Genomic DNA, 18,192 nt, shown 5'->3' with positions numbered 1-18,192 from the left:
CCGCTCACACAGGGGAAGTCTTTCCTTACACATTCACACCGGCTGGGCTGCACTCCAGCACGAAAGGCCACCGCTACCACTGTGTCATGGACAAACAGCTCTTCCAAGCGAGTTTCTCTGTCATGGACTTAGTGACAGTGTGGATAGTGCTTTCATCATCCATACTGTGTTTCCTTTCATGTTCATTTTGTAGTTTCTTCTTGTTACATTGTGTACATTGTGGATATTCATGGCTGTGTGTGTTTGCTGGTACAGGAGCTGGAGGAGAACCTGAGGGAGACCCAGTCCACAGCCCAGCGGATGGAGGCTCACCTGGTGCAGAAGGAGAAGCTCTACGAGGACAAAATTAAGGTAGAGTGGACTTTCAGTCATCCTTGCGACCTGCATGATGAGCAGGCTGTCTTTCTATATTCAAAAGTGTGGACAAGTCAGCTACCTGGTCACCTGGCTTTGTTGATCCCCTTCAACCAGGGGTCATGTTCAATACGGTAGACCGTGGCAAAACAATGTTTGCAACTGAAAAACATAAATCTGTGTTCTTATTGGACATGGTCCGGTAGTACCTCCGCATTTCACTGTTTCAGTTTTTCTCCCTGCTGAACACTACCCAGGTCCTTGAGGGCCAGATCAAGGTGGACCTGGCAGACAAGGAGAGCTTGGAGTCCAAACGGGCCCACCACCAGGAAGAGGCCCGGGAGAAGTGCAAGCTCCTAAGTGAACAGAAAGCAGTAAGGACCATTTTCACAGAGATGTATATAAATAATACATTGTCAGAGAAAGAAGTAGAACACAATCTCATCAATTCTGCTCCAGCCTTATTTCTCCTGTTCAATTCAGTGATCAAACAGTGCTAAGAAACTAACATGAAACATGGCGCTGCCTCAAAAAGTTTTAAGTAGCGTACTCTGCACTTTTTAACTGACTGCACTTTGAATCTAGTTATTTAAAAATGTTCTTCACAAAGCTGTGTTGATTGTCCATACAGTAGGTGCAGGACTGTGTAGTGCAACAGTGCTTGCATTTTGGAGAGGAAAATTCTGTGCAAAGTGAACATTAATGTGAATTCAATCGCTTGTGTGTAAGTCGGTCAGTCGCGAGACTGTAGATAAAAGTGGAGATGAGAACATTGAATGAAACGCATCATAAGCTGCATGTCATAGAACAGGAGCAAGCTGAATAAAAGGGGCCGTGTATGCAGGAGCCTCAGATATCTCTGCTACAGCTTGTGATTGTTTGAGGACAGATTCTCTGACATATTTATGGGCTAAGTTCTGTTTGTTTTCTTTGGCGCTACGCTCAATTTGTCAATGTGAATCTTGTGGAGGTTAAAGGCTAGGATCATTCCGAGTATTCTGTTACACCGGGTCACTCTGCAAGGTCTGTAATCTGGTTAATGTGATAGACTTGAGTTAGCTCCCGCTAATAGGCTTTTGGACCAGAACCAGAGCCAGACGACATTTGACATTGACAGAAAGGGATTCTGGCCTGCATCTAAATGTAGCTTTAGCCTATATATTCTATTATTTTAGCGTTTCAATACAGTAGCTACAATCAGAGCCATATGTTTAATTTATATGGCTTTTATATTTAGTCCCAGTCTGAATATATGGGTCTGGCTACAATCTTCTACCATTTCTTAAACAGTTTCAAATGGCTGTGTTTTGATGGAAGTGATGAACAATGAACAGATTTTTTTGTGTGTGATGAAAGCGTTTGCCTTCATAAATAGATAGGATCACTTTGCATCCACGTCTCAATTATTGTGATACAGTGCTGCCTTGTGACATTTTTCACACCTGCCCTGGAACAGTTTTCAATTTATGTTCCCTTAAATTGAAAAGTAGAAATGCATTAAATGTGTTTTTTATTTCACATATTATTTCAAATATGTACATCAAAGAGTGATGCACTTCCTTTTTTTCCAGACTATCAACGCTATGGACTCCAAGATGAAGAATCTGGAACAACGGATCGCAGAGCTCTCCGAGGCCAACAAGCTAGCCGCTAACAGTAGCATCTACACCCAGAAAAACTTGTGAGTACTAACAGTAGCATCTATATCCATAAAAATCACGTGACTGTGGTGGCCTTCAACTGGGACTCCACACCCAACTAAAACCTCATGCCATCCCTTTAGAGAACCAAAGTTGCATACAATATCAAATAAGTTTACTATTATCCCCCAAACAATGCATTTTGGGTTGAAACCTCAATGGTGTGTGTGTGTCTGTCTGTCTGTCTGTCTGTCTGTCTGTCTGTCTGTCTGTCTGTCTGTCTGTCTGTCTGTCTGTCTGTCTGTCTGTCTGTCTGTCTGTCTGTCTGTCTGTCTGTCTGTCTGTCTGTCTGTCTGTCTGTCTGTCTGTCTGTCTGTCTGTCTGTCTGTCTGTCTGTCTGTCTGTCTGTCTGTCTGTCTGTCTGTCTGTCTGTCTGTCTGTCTGTCTGTCTGTCTGTCTGTCTCGTCTGTCTGTCTGTCTGTCTGTCTGTCTGTCTGTCTGTCTGTCTGTCTGTCTGTCTGTCTGTCTGTCTGTCTGTCTGTCTGTCTGTCTGTCTGTCTGTCTGTCTGTCTGTCTGTCTGTCTGTCTGTCTGTCTGTCTGTCTGTCTTGTCTGTCTGTCTGTCTGTCTGTCTGTCTGTCTGTCTGTCTGTCTGTCTGTCTGTCTGTCTGTCTGTCTGTCTGTCTGTCTGTCTGTCTGTCTGTCTGTCTGTCTGTCTCGTCTGTCTGTCTGTCTGTCTGTCTGTCTGTCTGTCTGTCTGTCTCGTCTGTCTGTCTGTCTCGTCTGTCTGTCTGTCTGTCTGTCTGTCTGTCTGTCTCGTCTGTCTGTCTGTCTGTCTCGTCTGTCTGTCTGTCTGTCTGTCTGTCTGTCTGTCTGTCTGTCTGTCTGTTCGTCTGTCTGTCTGTCTGTCTGTCTGTCTGTCTGTCTGTCTGTCTGTCTGTCTGTTCTGTCTGTCTGTCTGTCTGTCTGTCTGTCTGTCTGTCTGTCTGTCTGTCTGTCTCGTCTGTCTGTCTGTCTGTCTGTCTGTCTGTCTGTCTCGTCTGTCTGTCTGTCTGTCTGTCTGTCTGTCTGTCTGTCTGTCTCGTCTGTCTGTCTGTCTGTCTGTCTGTCTGTCTGTCTGTCTGTCTGTCTGTCTGTCTGTCTGTCTGTCTGTCTGTCTGTCTGTCTGTCTGTCTGTCTGTCTGTCTGTCTGTCTGTCTGTCTGTCTGTCTGTCTGTCTGTCTGTCTGTCTGTCTGTCTGTCTGTCTGTCTGTCTGTCTGTCTGTCTGTCTGTCTGTCTGTCGTGGCAGGAAAGCCCAGGAGGAGATGATCTCGGAGCTGAGGCAGCAGAAGTTCTACCTGGAGTCCCAAGCGGGGAAGCTGGAAGCCCAGAACGCCAAGCTGGAGGAGCACCTTGAGAAGATGAACCAGCAGGAGCAGAGCAAGAGGAGCCGTCTGCTGGAGATGGAGACCAGGCTCAGAGAGGTCAGAGTTGAAGTTAATTGAATAAGCTTTATTGATCCCCAGAGGGGAAATTTAATAAATGGGAGAGGATCCAGAGGAAAGGAGAAGGGGCCACTTGTATGGTGCAACAATAAGACTTTATTGGCTGGTTTCCTAGACACTGATTAAGCCTAGTCCTGGACTAAAAACCATGCACATCTCCATTGAAAGTGATTTCTAGGCCAGGACCAGGCTTAATCAGTGTCTGGGAAACCAGCCCTAAAAGTGTTGACTTTGGCTGACATTTACACAAAGCTACTTGCATGCAACTTCAGTTGCAGTTTCAAGTGATACATCACCTCAAGCAACTTTACTCTTCCAAAGAAACAATTCATACCTGATTAGACCCACACCCATGTATTATAAAATCCAAAGCAAAGCGATGACCCTTTAACCTCTGACCCTTTAACCTTTGGTGTTCTAGATGGGCCTGGAGCACGATGAGCAGAAGCTGGAGATCAAGCGTCAGGTGACGGAGCTGACATTGTCGTTGCAGGAGCGGGAGTCCCAGATCAGTGGGCTACAGGCAGCACGTCATGCCCTGGAGAGCCAGTTGCAGCAGGCCAAGACAGAGCTGGAGGACACCACTGCCGAGGCCGAGGAGGAGATCACCGCCCTCAGGGTAGGAGAGGATATGAGAGGATGTTGGCAGAACAACCAGACAAGTCAGCCTGCACAGCCATACATGCACATACACAACCAACCTGCCTCATGTAAATCACACAAGAGGTCAAGAATAATAATACATAATAATATATGCCATTTAGCAGATGCTTTTATCCAAAGTGACTTAGTCATGTGTGAGTACATTTCAGTTGCGGGTGGCCCCAGGAATTGAACCCATAATCCTTTTTGTTTTTTCAGGCTCACAGAGATGAAATCCAACGCAAGTTTGACGCCCTGAGAGACAGTTGCTCAGTAAGTAGAATTTGTTGGAATTCCAAATGCAGGAAATGGTGGTATAGCATGTTGACTTTTTTGTGCATTCAAGCAAAGCAATGAAACACCTACTTATTGAATTCTGTTCGGTTGTGTGTGTTTCCCCCCCATCAGGTGATCACAGACCTAGAGGATCAGCTGACCCAGCTGAGCCAGGAGAACGCCGAGCTGAACCGACAGAACTTTTACTTATCCAAGCAGCTGGATGAGGCCACGGACGAGACGGACGACCGCCTGCAGCTGGGGCAGGACGTGGACCGCCTCCGCCGCGAGGTGGCTGACCGAGAGATGCACCTCAACAACCAGAAACAGGTGACAGACGTTTGCTCATCATTTGTTCTCTCTAACTTCCTGAATGTTTGTTGAATGTTTGTGATACTACGTTCAATGACTAAAGAACAGCTGGACCTGGGGCTGGGAGATAAGGCCAAAATATCATATCATATGGTATTTTTCACTTTTTTTACGGTATTTTATGTTTTAGATTAATAAAAGTTCTAAATTTGCTTTATGAGTAGTGCGTGACCCTAGGGTGGCAACACATATATTCTAAATGATTTCAATGGGTCTTTCTCCATTCTGATTGTTTTATACTGTTCAATTCAACTTCAACCTAAAATAATTCCCTGCATTTCCATCCATTTCTGCATTTCCTGCACTCATTTGAGATCATTTCCACACTCCCACGATATGGGCAAAAATACTAGGCCTTATTTTTAACTAAATGTTGCAATTGCGATTTAGATCAAAACACTTGGGTGAACTTTTGGAATCATGGAAATATAATGTTTATTATAATTATATAGATAGAATATAAATAATAGTGGGCACTTTGAATACAGTGTTGCTTGACATGACAGTGAATGAAAATGCCATGGACGAGTTATTGTGACAGGGTTGAGGAACCAAAGTGATGTTCCATGTTTCCTAGGGGACCCTATAATCTTTGGCTACATTAAATATTTATTCATATAGCCAACCATGCTTCGCCTATTCCTCATTGATTAAGAAGATACTGTTGCACAAACAACATGCTGAATTAGTGCTCCACCAGCACTGGTATCAGGCTGTATTAGCTAGCTACGTTTGCTCTGGCTAGGTAGCTAGCCAGCGATTAGCATTAGTGGCTAACACGATTTAGCTTAACTTGCTAATAAAATGCAAACTAGCTGTTTGCAGATGTAAGAAACACAAACTAATATTGTAATTATAGAACGCTTGTGGATTTATAATAAGATCAAATTGGAAACAACATTGTTGCATTGTTGCATTGACCATGCAGACTGAATGAAAGTGTCTCGTTGTCAAGCAACAACAAATGCGCTCCTTGGGTGACTGGGGGTGGGACTCGGTCTGTGTGGAGAGAGAGAGAGAGCGGAGAGGGATGACTCAAGTAGTGGAGTAAACTATAAAAATGGACGTTACATACGTATCACATTTAACAAACCAAACATTCAAATACCATTATAGAAGGTAAAGTAACAACCCAAACCGGTCCATGCATCAATACCGGTATATAGAAAATAAGAGGTATACCGCCCAACCCTAGCTGGACCTTGAGATGTATACAGACTCAGCATAGGAAGCAACAAGTGTATCAGGTCGTTATTGCAAAAGAGATTGTGTTCTCAATGTTTTACCTGGTTACATAAAGGCATACCTAGTTACATAAAAACAAAATAAAACAAGTGACTGGTGTGCCTGTAGAACATTGAGACTCTGAAGACGACATGCAGCATGCTGGAGGAACAGGTTGTGGAGCTGGAGAGTCTGAATGATGAGCTGCTGGAGAAGGAGAGACAGTGGGAGGCCTGGAGGGGAGCACTGGAGGACGAGAAGAACCAGGCCGAGAGAAGGACCCGAGACATGCAACGCCTGATGGCCAACGACAAGCAGAACAGGCAGATACACACACGCACGCCGGGTATCATACACACACGTAACATGAGCAGGCATTATACACACACGCACAACCGTTAATATATACACAAATTCACATGTGTCATACACACCCATACCATCATACATACACACATCATACATAGTACATACACACGTGCTCATCTCATATTGACATTCGCAAAGGCCGGCACACAAAACACACACTGCCATCTCACAGACTAATCATACAAACATTGCTTCCTACCAACACACAGTTGTGCACACACAGTGAATGTTATGTTTGTGTGCTCAGGCTGCGTGCAGACCAGCGCAGTACCGAGTCTCGCCAGGCAGTGGAGCTAGCGGTCAGGGAGCACAAGGCGGAGATTGTGTCTCTGCAGCAAGCTCTGAAAGAACAGAGACTGAAGGCTGAGAGTCTCTCTGATACGGTGAGTCTTGTGTAGAGCGTGACACTAGCAACGCCAGGGTTGTGGGTTTGATTCCTGTTGGGGTCAAATATACAAAAATAAATATGCAATGTAAGGCACTTGGATAAAAATGTCTGCTGAATGGCATGTTATGTTATTATGATTATTTTACACACATTTTGAATCTGTATGTTTATTGTCAGCTGAATGACCTGGAGAAGAAGCACGCCATGCTGGAGATGAACGCCCGCACCCTGCAGCAGAAACTGGAGACAGAGAGGGAGCTGAAGCAGAGGCTAATGGATGAGGTAGAAAGTACCCCACAATGCTCATCTAGGATAAGTTTTGCCTTTTAAATCATAATGAATAAGGTAACATGGACATAGGGGGGCTGATCCTAGATCAACACTTCTACTCTGAAACTTTTTGTGAAGACGAGCCCTATTGAGATAGGACTGTAAAATAAAGAGTTAACAAAATAGCTTTTAGCTTGTCTTGGAATGATGTGTGTTTGTGTGGTGATCTGCCCACCACAGCAAGGAAAGCTGCAGCAGCAGATGGACCTACAGAAGAGCCACATCTTCCATCTGACCCAGGGCCTGCAGGATGCTCTGGACCAGACTGACCTGCTGAAGACTGAGAGGACTGACCTGGAGTACCAGCTGGAGAACATTCAGGTGACATTACGCACACTCCCACTTAGACTGTTATTACACTGCTGAGCTGTACTGGCCTGGCCTGGGAGGTATTCATTAGGCACCAAACGGACTGAAACAGGGAAGGACTACGTGGTCTTGTCCAATAAGAAATTCTCATTTTCGTTTTCTGTGGCAAAACACTTTTAAAAGTATTCTGTTGTGTTCCCAAATGAATATGACCCAGATTACGCATACATCCGCCATAGTTGCTGGAACACAGCTGCTACAGCTAGTTCAATTTGAGATGTTAGCTGGTACTCTTATATTGAGGCTGATTCTGAGATGTTGCTCCTCTCCCACCACACACAGGCTGTCTATTCTCATGAGAAAGTCAAGATGGAGGGCACCATTTCTCAGCAGACCAAACTGATTGACTTCCTACAGGCCAAAATGGACCTGCCCACCAAGAAAAAGAAGGTGAGAGAACTCACTGCTGGAAATGTGGTAAATGGCAGAGTCTGCATAGAAGCAGATATTTATTTTTCTTCGAGAGGTCACTCACTACACACACAGATTTTTCATTTGTCGTGGTCCTGTGTAGCTCAGTTGGTAGAGCATGGCACTTGCAATGCCAGGGTTGTGGGTTCCCATGGGGGACCAGTAGGAACAAATCTGAAAATGTATGCACTCACTACCGTAGGTCATTCTGGATAAGAGCAACTGCTAAATGACTAAAATGTAAAAAATGTAAGTGTTATGTCAATGAGAATGAAAACAGAGACAATACATTGTAATGTTACTATATGTGAGAGTGATGCTAACTCTTTCTGAAGCTCCGTCTAACCCTCTCTTTCTCCTGCCAGGGTATCTTTGGGCGGCGTCGTGAGGAGCTGGGGCCCAATGGGAATGGAGCTGGGGGATCCGGGGCCCAGGCTCACCCGGCGCTGCCCATGCAGTACAGTGACATGAAGGTGGCCCTGGAGAAGGAGAGGACACGCTGCTCAGACCTGGAGGAGGCTCTGCAGAAGATGAGGATAGAGTTGAGATCACTAAGAGAAGAGAGTGGGTGGTGTCGCCAACAACCTATTGTAGGATCTATTCATCTATTCATATTCATAAAGCCTCTCAGAGCAGGAGTGCTAATCTAGGATCAGATGCCCCCCTGTCCATGCAATATTATTCATTATGATCTAAAAGGCAAAACTGATCCTAGATCAGCACTCTTACTGTGAGTTGTTTGTGAATATATTCCCTGATGGTTGTCATAGTGTTTGGTTCAAATCCTGGACTGTATCCTGTCCTTTCGTTGAACTTCTCACTGATCTAACATGATATTTGGGAGAGCAGTCCAGTGGAAAGATGTCTTAATTCAGGGAAGTGAGAATACGTTTTTGAAGTATTTGAACACGGTCATTGTATATTGATGATGGGGACATGAAGCAACATTTCTGGTGTGCCAGATATGTACCCAAAGGCTAACGTTTCCCCTGCCTTCCTCCCTGGGGGTGGCAGGTAGCAGGGCGGGTAGGAGCGTTGGGCCCGTAACCGAAAGGTTGCTGGATCATATCCCCGGGCTGACAAGGTAAACATTTGTCGTTCTGCCCCTGAGCAAGGCAGCTAACCCACTGTTCCCCGGGCGCCGTGGATGTTAAGGCAGCCCTCCGCACTTCTCTGATTCAGAGGGGTTGGGTTAAATGCAGAAGACACATTTCCACTGAACACATTGTTGTACAACTGATTAGGTATTACCCTTTCCCCCCCAGCGGCCCATTTCAAAGCCTCAGAGCATGCCCCGGCCACGCCTGCCTCTGCCCGTCAGCAGATACTCATGTCGGCCATTGTCAAGTCCCCTGAGCTCCAGCCCAACCCCAGCATTCTACTGGCACCCTCCAGCTCTGCCCGCTGCAAGGAGAGCTCCACGCCCGAGGGTAAGTCCTACAGCCCCTGCTCTCTCTTGTCGCTCTCTGTCTCTCTCTCTCTCTAATTTTCTTGCTCTCCTTGCTATCTTCTGCTGTCACCTAGCCACTTTTAGAACTCTTTTTTTCCCTCTTATTCTGCTCACAGAGAAGCGAAGAGTAACTTTTGAAAGTAAGTGTATTCCCAGTTTGAAAATGTTTTTTGAAGAGATCACCATCTTCCACCTCATTGTGCTTGTGTTCACTCCTCGCTGCAACTGGTTCATGGGGCACATTTACAATGCTAGCCTGCATCTGTGGTGCATGTGATGCAGGGTTTCCATTAGCCGGTAAATGCTGTCTTTTGGCCAATATTTTTTTTTTAAGCAAATAAATAAAATTGTTGCCAGCCAAATTGTCCTAAAAAAAACTCCATTGCGAAAGAATGCTGTTTATTAATTGATGGAAATACCAGTGATGAGCTCCAACTTCAAAGGCAAATATGCTTCATAGGCTAATAAATCATCAAGCTGCTTGGAAATTAGTGTCTGGTGTGTGTTTCTATTTTTACTCACGCAAAAGACACAAGGTCCTCATAAGGGACTTCAGCTAAGTGTACCCTGACTGGGAAAAATTGACGAAGATTGTGTTGATTATCCCTGTTTCTAGCGTGAGGGGATTCTTTCTCCAAAACAGAGTAAAGACTGCCTCAAGATCACGCCTTCTTGAGGACAAAGTAACGAGGCTGATGCGCATCGCAAGGTGCTCCAAGGAGTTGGACAGTTTTGACTTCCCAACAGCAGCAGCTCACTTTGAGCAGGCCATCGTTTGCCGCAAACGCAAGTAAATTAGAGGCAAATTCTTGTGTTCATCAGGCCCGATCCTAGAAGTTCTACTGCCATCCTAAGCAAGATCAACATATGCTGCCTCTGTGTCATGTAGTATATTAGGTTTTGGGCCAGCAATGCATGTTAATAGTATGAAGATTGGAATGGATTGATAGACTAGAGTAAGGATGTGTATCATGCGCAATTGGTGCACTTCAGTTGAGCTTATTCAGTAACACTTGGAAACAATACATCGTTTACGACTATTCACATCGGAGAGTTGCAGTCACTAGGCACAGAGTTGTTATCAATAAGCCATGTATATCACACATTACACAAGTCACAACCCGCGATAATTCAAATTACAATAAACATAACATTAACATCATCCATAAGAACTGTAAGAGTGAGATATTATCTGATCTTGAGAAAGGCATGGTGTGGGCCTCGTTTCACAGGAGCATTGTAAAATAAGCTTTCTCTCAATGAACCAGCCTTAACGAATTTAGTTTATTTACATATCGAATTTGATTGTCCAACATCAGTTTGATAATATCTCTTTCAGCTGCTGTGGTGCTGAACTGCAGCGGGAGTGTGACTGGCCGACCCGGTCATGGTGGTCAAAAGTTATTTTTTTGTGTGTACATTTTAGCTAACCCTAATCCCAACCCTTTACCTAACCTTAACCTAATTATCATAGTCTGCTACATTAATTCTCCTAACCTGCTACAAAAAGTCAAATATTACATGAATCTGGATCCCTTCTCATCAGGACCTGCTGGCCCAGGTGTTTGTAGACAACCATATTGTGTTATTTATTAGGCCAAAATCAAATGTTCATGACTAATCTAAATTAAATTAGAGAGGCCTAGATTGTATTTGAAAACACCTGTTTATTTATTAATTACAATTTCATACAAATAGCCTTTAGCGTCGTTCGCAAATTATATTATATAAATATAATATTTTGAAGTTGGGTTTTATTACTGTGTTTTTTAAATTTTATATACAATACCGTTCAAAAGTTTGGGGTCACTTAGAAATGTCCTTGTTTTTGAAAGAAAAGCACATTTTTTTTTATCCATTAAAATAACATAAAATTGATCAGAAATACACTGTAGAGATTGTTAATGTGTAAATGACTATTGTAGCTGGAAACGGCAGATTTTTTTTTATGGAATATCTACATGGGCGTACAGAGGCCCATTATCAGCCACCATCACTCCTGTGTTCCAATGGCACATTGTGTTAGCTAATCCAAGTTTATCATTTTAAAAAGCTAATTGATCATTAGAAAACCCTTTTGCAATTATGTTAGCACAGCTGAAAACTGTCCTGACTAAAGAAGCAATAAAACTAGTCTTCTTTAGACTAGTTGAGTATCTGGAGCATCAGCATTTGTGGGTTCGATTATAGGCTCAAAATGGCCAGAAACAAAGACCTTTCTTCTTAAACTCGTCAGTCTATTCTTGTTCTGAGAAATGAAGGCTATTCCATACGAGAAATTGCCAAGAAACTGAAGATCTCGTACAATGCTGTGTACTACTCCCTTCACAGAACAGCGCAAACTGGCTCTAACCAGAATAGAAAGAGGAGTGGGAGGCCCCGGTGCACAACTGAGCAAGAGGACAAGTACATTAGAGTGTCTAGTTTGAGAAACAAACGCCTCACAAGTCCTCAACTGGCAGCTTCATTAAATAGTACCCGCAAAACACCAGTCCAAACGTCAACAATGAAGAGGCGACTACGCGATGCTGGCCTTCTAGGCAGTTTATTGCTTCTTTAATCAGGACAACAGTTTTCAGCTATGCTAACATAATTGCAAAAGAAAAAAAATAGCTTTTCTTTCAAAAACAAGGATATTTCTAAGTGACCCCAAACCTTTGAACGGTAGTGTATATTTTTTATATTCATTTATGCAATTGGAAATGTTTTGCTTTTCAATAAAACTTGTCATGTTGGTATAAGAACGTCATTCTACTTTATTTTATTAAAACTTTACAGGCTAATTTATATTCTGGTAAAATGAATTTCAAGAATCTAAATGTGATTTTGAGCACCTTGGGTGTACGCCCTAATGCGTTAAGTATCCGATGCATATATGAATGTCCGGTACATTTCTCAAATGTCCTCTGTATTGAAATCTTTCCAGTCACATTGTCCGGTGCCAAAGTTTCCTAAAAGAAACCATGATGTGATGCTGTCAGGGTTATTGGCAGAAGGAACAAGTGTTTAGAGTATCAGTGGGCAAAAATTGAGAATGATTCAGAATCCACTGAGGAAATGCTCCATCAGTTGGTCAACAAGATGTGGGTGGGTCTTGGCAAATGTAACTGCCACTGAGTTATATTTTATTCTGTGCCAAACGCCCTCAAACGCAAAGAAGAGGGTGAGGATCAGGACTTCTGGATTACAGTTTGCTGCACTTGTTGATAATGAAATCTGAAAATACTCTGGATACATTCAGTAACATAAGAATATTACTGGAAAATGTGGGGTAGGTGCAACATAAGACAAGAAAATGACAAGTGTTTGAGTGAGAGGACTAACTGGTGTCTCCAAGTGGTCACACACATCTCCAAAGTGTGCACAGTTTCTAAGTAATTTCAATGCACTTTCAGAACAGTCTTCAACTATAAGATGCTTTTCTGAGCTCTCTTAGCTGTGCCGTTGAGGAACTGGACTAAGCACACTTGTAGTTGTTTTGTTTGGAACCCAATCACACACCATCCAAAAATATCCCTTTATAAATTGCAATCTGGGTCAGGTGGACAAAGCTTTTTCTATTGCCAATATGACTAGCTAAGTTATAAAATACAATCTTATAGTGTTAGGCTTTCACAGGGCAATTCAGAGAAAATATATTTTGTGCGCGTAGAAAGTAGTAGCGTGCATTCAGGTGTGTGCATTCAGGTGCATGTTGCGCTGCAAATTCTCTTCACAATAGACAAATGGACTCATTCTGTTCAGAACAACCCAGGGTATGACACCATGTCATCTTGTAACTGTACATCAAACATAGTGATCATAAACGTTGACACTGTACATGACATGAGCTTTATGATCTGGAAATGTGAAGTGCACATTTGGACTCACGGTTGTTTGGCTTGCTTGTATGACATCAAAGCGGTATTTATTATAATCCTCAACATCTCATCTTGGAAATAATTTAGAGCAATTCCCTCACTCAGACAACAAAAAATGTGCAAAAGTTGCCCAATTAGCGGGAGGGATGATGGGGGCAAACTCTTGTCGTGTGTGGTGCTCAAGTTCCGAAAGGCTGTCAGTCAAAACCCGTACAAGGCTGTGAGGCGCTGAGCTCTGACGTCATTTATAGCATGTTGGCATACAGCCAATGTGTTCCAATTTAGGTCCTTATCACTGCCCAACTCTGCCATTTTCAACCTGTATACAGGTATGAGTGTAAAGGGTTAACCAGCCTTTCTTTTTGCAAAACTGAGTAGATCTGAAACCATTACCCATCTTTTGTAAATACATACACACATTGTCATCTGCATGATCCAACTCATAGTCATGGTTATGTCACTAGAACAGAGAACATGCAAGTGCAGAGAATTTTCGGGGTATACTATGCCTCGTACACCACTTGCTTAGTCTTGCTGTCAAAAAACTGCTGCTTTCTCATATCAGGACCATTTAAGTGACAAGAACAATTTGCAAGGTATAAAGTGCATTCGGAAAGTATTCAGACCCCTTTACTTTTTCCACATTTTGTTAAGTTACAGACTTATTCAAAAATTTATGAGGAAAACATTTAATCAATCTACACACAATACCCCATAATGTCAAAGTGAAAACAGGTTTTTATAAATGTATATAAATGTATAATTTATATATAAAAAATTTAAATACCAAATTTACATGAGTATTCAGACCCTTTGCTTTGAGACTCGAAATTCAAATCCGGTGCATCCTGTTTCCATTGATCATCCTTGATGTTTCTACAACTTGATTGGAATCCACCTCTGGTAAATAGAATTGATTGGCCATGATTTGGAAAGGCACACACCTGTCTATATAAGGTCCCACAGTTGACAGTGCATGTCAGAGCAAAAACCAAGCCATGAGTTTCCAAGGAATTGTCCGTAGAGCTCCGAGACAGGATTGTGTCGAGGCACAGTCCTTGGGAAGGGTACCAAAAACTTTCTGCAGCATTGAAGTTCCCCAAGAACACAGTGGCCTCCATCATTCTTAAATGGAAGAAGTTTGGAAACACCAAGACTTCCTAGAGCTGGCTGCCCGGCCAAACCGAGCAATCAGGGTGGAAGTTCCGTGGTCAGGGAGGTTACCAAGAGCACGTCACTCTGACAGAGCTCCAGAGTTCCTCTGTGGAAATGGGAGAACCTTCCAGAAGGACAACCATCTCTGTAATACTGCACCAATCAGGTCTTTATGGTAGAGTGGCCAGACGGAAGCCACTCCTCAACAGAAGGCACTTGACCGCCCGCTTGGACTTTGCTAAAAGGCACCTAAAGGACTCTCAGACCATGAGAAACCAGATTCTCTGGTCTGATGAAACCAAGATTGAAGTCCTCAGCCTGAATGCCAAGCTTCACATCTGGAGGAAACCTGGCACCATCCATATGGACAAGAATGGTGGTGGCAGCATCATGCTGTGGGGATGTTTTTCAGAAGCAGGGACTGGGAGACTAATCAGGCTTGAGGGAAAGATGAACGGAGCAAAGTAAAGAGAGATCCTTGATGAAAACCTGCTCCAGAGTGCTCAGGACCTCAGACTGGAGCGAAGGATTCCCTTCCAACAGGACATTGACCCTAAGCACACAGCCAAGACTACGCAGGAGTGGCTTTGGAACAAGTCTCTGAATGTCCTTGAGTGGCCCAGCCAGAGCTCGGACTTGAACCCATTCAAACATCTCTGGAAAGACCTGAAAATAGCTGTGCAGCGACGCCCCCCATTCAACCTGACAGAGCTTGAGAGGGTCTGCAGAGAAGAATGGGAGAAACTCCACAAGTGCAGGTGTGCCAAGCTAGTAGCGTCATACCCAAGAAGACTGTACTGAGTAAAGGGTCTGAATACTTATGTGATATTTCAGTTTTTGACTTTTGAATAAAACATTTTTTTTCATGAAAACCTGTTTTTGGTTTGACATTATGGGGTATTTTGTCTAGATTGATGAGGGGGGAAAAAACTATTGAATCCATTTTAGAATAAGGCTGCAACGTAACAAAATGTGGAAAGAGTCAAGGGGCCTGAATACTTTCCAAATGCACTGTATGTGCAAGACCACTGCAAACTCATTCATTCTAGTTTTCACAAATTTTCACTCTATTTTTCTCCCTCCATCTTGTTGTAGAGTATGGGCGTCGTGTGAAGGAGAGGATGCACCACAACATACCCCATCGTTTCAACTTCGGACTCAACATGAGGGCCACCAAGTGTGCCGTCTGCTTGGACACCGTGCACTTTGGACGCCAGGCCGCCACCTGCCTAGGTTAGTAGGTCCTACTGTACTGCACTGCCTTTCTTCCTCATCACTGTTGTGGTAGCACTGCTGTTGAGCTCATGAGCAATGTCCCAGACCACTGCATTATGTTCATTACCAGGGCTCCAGACTGTCTACCTACCCGGATACCTCTTTCGCTTTGGCCTGCTGCTGTTTTGACCGAGCCACGCTCTCCTTTCTTGGGGAACAAAAATGCTCCCGGAGAAAGAAATGTGTTCTGATGGTATAACATTTTGAAATCCAATTGCTGGCAAAACACCGCTATCATATTTTCACAGCTGAAGAGAGGAGGTTCTCAGCTTTCTGTGCTGATTAGCAACTATTTTACAACTGAAATATTTGATAAAGCTTCGAGATACAGAGCGCGCAAAATTATTATGTGCATTGGCCATTGCAATTGCATAGGTCTCATTGGGCGGTAGGCTACAACTGCAACATTTTTTGGGACATTACATTTACTTTTAGATTAATACATGGCTACTAACAGTGGGTATTATATTTGGAGTTAGTGATCGAGCTAATGTGTTTTGAGTTTACACTTACTCGAGTGATGAATTGGCCCCAAATAAATTAGCCTATGATATTCATGCAGGCAAATTCTTCTTTATTGAACAAAATCAAAAAGGCAACACTAAAATATAACAAAAGCCTAATTGTCAACCCAAGATGACAATCACTGGATTAGGAACCAAATTTAAGTATTTAGAATCACAACATGAAAAGATGATGAAACAACCTATTTCTTGAATACAACCTCAGTACTCTATAACACTTTTTAATAAAGCACTGTGAATGATTTTCTAAGATTATATTTAAAAAAAATCATATTGTTTGACGCTGCGCAAAAAAATTGGTGGGACCAAATTATGGGCTGGTGCCACCAACCAGTGCCACCAGGGGAAAATGTTAGTCGAGCCCATACTCTATTTCAACTTTTTCTTGAAATCAAACTTTTGTAGCTTGTGGTCATTATTTTCTATAAAGAAAATTGTACATTATTCCTGACACTCGTATACAGGTATGAAGATAAAATGGATTGACAACACAACTTCTCAGAGTACTTGTTTTCAGCCACCATAACTCTAAAATAAATTCTACAGAATGAATGCCTTTCCTTCTCTCTCTTCCTGGTCTACTGTAGAGTGCCACACCCTGTGCCACCCCAAGTGCTCGCCCTGCCTCCCTGCCACGTGCGGCCAGCCGGCGGAGTATGCTACCCACTTCTCAGAGGTGTTTTGTCGGGAGAAGGCCAACTCCCCTCCCCTGCAGCTCAAAGAGGCCGCTGGCCATGTACGCCTGGAGGGCTGGATGAAACAACCCAGGTCTGTGTACTTATATTTGTGATGGTTCCACCTGTCACTAGAGGGCGGCAGAGACCATCCTAGAGCCAATTATGACAGTCAGGTGTGTTCTATTACTCATTATGATTTCCCCTTTCAAAAGAGGTGTTTTCTGTTTCTCTTTGCAGAAGCTAGAATTGTTTACCGTGTGCGGTCGTTTCCTGAGTGAGTTTTCGAGACTTAGTGTTTGTTGTTTTTTCAAGTGTACTGTGATCCTGCGGATACCGTTTCTCAGTAAAGTATTATGTTTATCCTTAACCACTGATTCCTCGTCTGGTCTCTTCTCTGCACCTGGGTCCAACCTTACCACGTCACTGCAAGCTTCTGCCTAAAAATGGACACAACAGAGATCCCCCAGATCAAGAATGTTGTAACCCACCAAGGAGTACTGCTGGGGCGGCAGCATGAACAACTCTCCCACTTACCGACTCCTTCCAAAAAGAGTCGAACCTTAACCCAGGAGGAGCCAATGCCCAAGTCTCATTGCCCAGTGCTACAGGCTTTGCCGTAGTTCCTCCAGGGAACCTGCACCGGGAACACAAGATCCAAGCCGCCAAGCGGTATGGCGGCCACCCGGGAGGATGCAAGGGGTTCCTCACTCAGTGTTCTCTGTGTGTGCTACAGTCCTCCTCGTTCCACACCGATCCTCCTCATTCCACACCGATCGGGCCATGATCGCCTACATCATCTCTCTACTCTCGGGCAAGGCCCTGGCGTGGGCAACGGCGGTGTGGGAACAGAAGCCACCATCCTGCAGCTCCATATTAGCCTTCACTGCCAAGCTGCGACGAGTCTTCGACCACCCAGTCGGCGGACGAGAAGCGGCCAGCCGACTGTTCAACATCCGCCAAGGGGACAGACCAGTGGCTGACTTGGCCATTGAGTTTCTCGCCGCCGACAGTGGGTGGAATACGGAAGCCCTGGTCACCGCTTTCCACCAGGGTTTGTCAACTCCATCAAGGATGAATTGGCCTCTCGGGAACTGGGAGAGGACCTCAAGTCCCTGATCACTCTGGCAATCAGGGTTGACAACAGCCTCCGAGAACGCGTGAGACAGTGCCTTTTTGATACCACCCCAGTATCCCGGTTTCCTGAGCACCCCAAGCCCCCCGAACAAATCATTGAGGAACCCATGCAGATGGGACGCACAAGTCTGAGCCCACAGGAGCGTGACAGGTGCATGCACGAAGGCTGCTGCCTCTACTGCGGAGGTCTCGGCCATATCCGTGCTACATGCCCAGAGCTGACGGGAACACCAGGGCTCGCCAGGATAAGGGGAGACC

At 44.1% G+C, this 18,192-nt stretch overlaps 1 protein-coding gene across 4 annotated transcripts in view; it reads left to right on the top strand.

Annotated features, from left to right (window-relative positions):
- Positions 1-18,192, top strand: part of LOC106583567 (citron Rho-interacting kinase) — a 48,517-nt gene that overhangs the window by 12,242 nt on the left and 18,083 nt on the right. For 2 of the 4 annotated variants that reach the window (XM_014167914.2, XM_014167911.2), the window contains exons 10-26: positions 256-351; positions 612-728; positions 1,926-2,035; positions 3,283-3,457; positions 3,900-4,097; positions 4,340-4,393; positions 4,529-4,726; positions 6,122-6,315; positions 6,609-6,744; positions 6,927-7,031; positions 7,260-7,400; positions 7,731-7,838; positions 8,225-8,423; positions 9,125-9,289; positions 9,426-9,449; positions 15,420-15,557; positions 16,711-16,891. In XM_014167914.2, coding sequence (XP_014023389.1) covers positions 256-351; positions 612-728; positions 1,926-2,035; positions 3,283-3,457; positions 3,900-4,097; positions 4,340-4,393; positions 4,529-4,726; positions 6,122-6,315; positions 6,609-6,744; positions 6,927-7,031; positions 7,260-7,400; positions 7,731-7,838; positions 8,225-8,423; positions 9,125-9,289; positions 9,426-9,449; positions 15,420-15,557; positions 16,711-16,891 — 2,339 coding nt within the window. The remainder of the gene's footprint in view (positions 1-255; positions 352-611; positions 729-1,925; positions 2,036-3,282; positions 3,458-3,899; positions 4,098-4,339; positions 4,394-4,528; positions 4,727-6,121; positions 6,316-6,608; positions 6,745-6,926; positions 7,032-7,259; positions 7,401-7,730; positions 7,839-8,224; positions 8,424-9,124; positions 9,290-9,425; positions 9,450-15,419; positions 15,558-16,710; positions 16,892-18,192) is intronic. The other 2 variants (XM_014167915.2, XM_045705681.1) reach the window with 1 other exon arrangement.

This window comes from Salmo salar, chromosome ssa22 (genome assembly GCF_905237065.1).
Source record: "Salmo salar chromosome ssa22, Ssal_v3.1, whole genome shotgun sequence".
Classification (NCBI taxonomy): domain Eukaryota; kingdom Metazoa; phylum Chordata; class Actinopteri; order Salmoniformes; family Salmonidae; genus Salmo; species Salmo salar.
The sequence above is the reverse complement of the archived record's forward strand: the minus strand, read 5'-3'. Positions and strand labels throughout refer to the sequence as shown.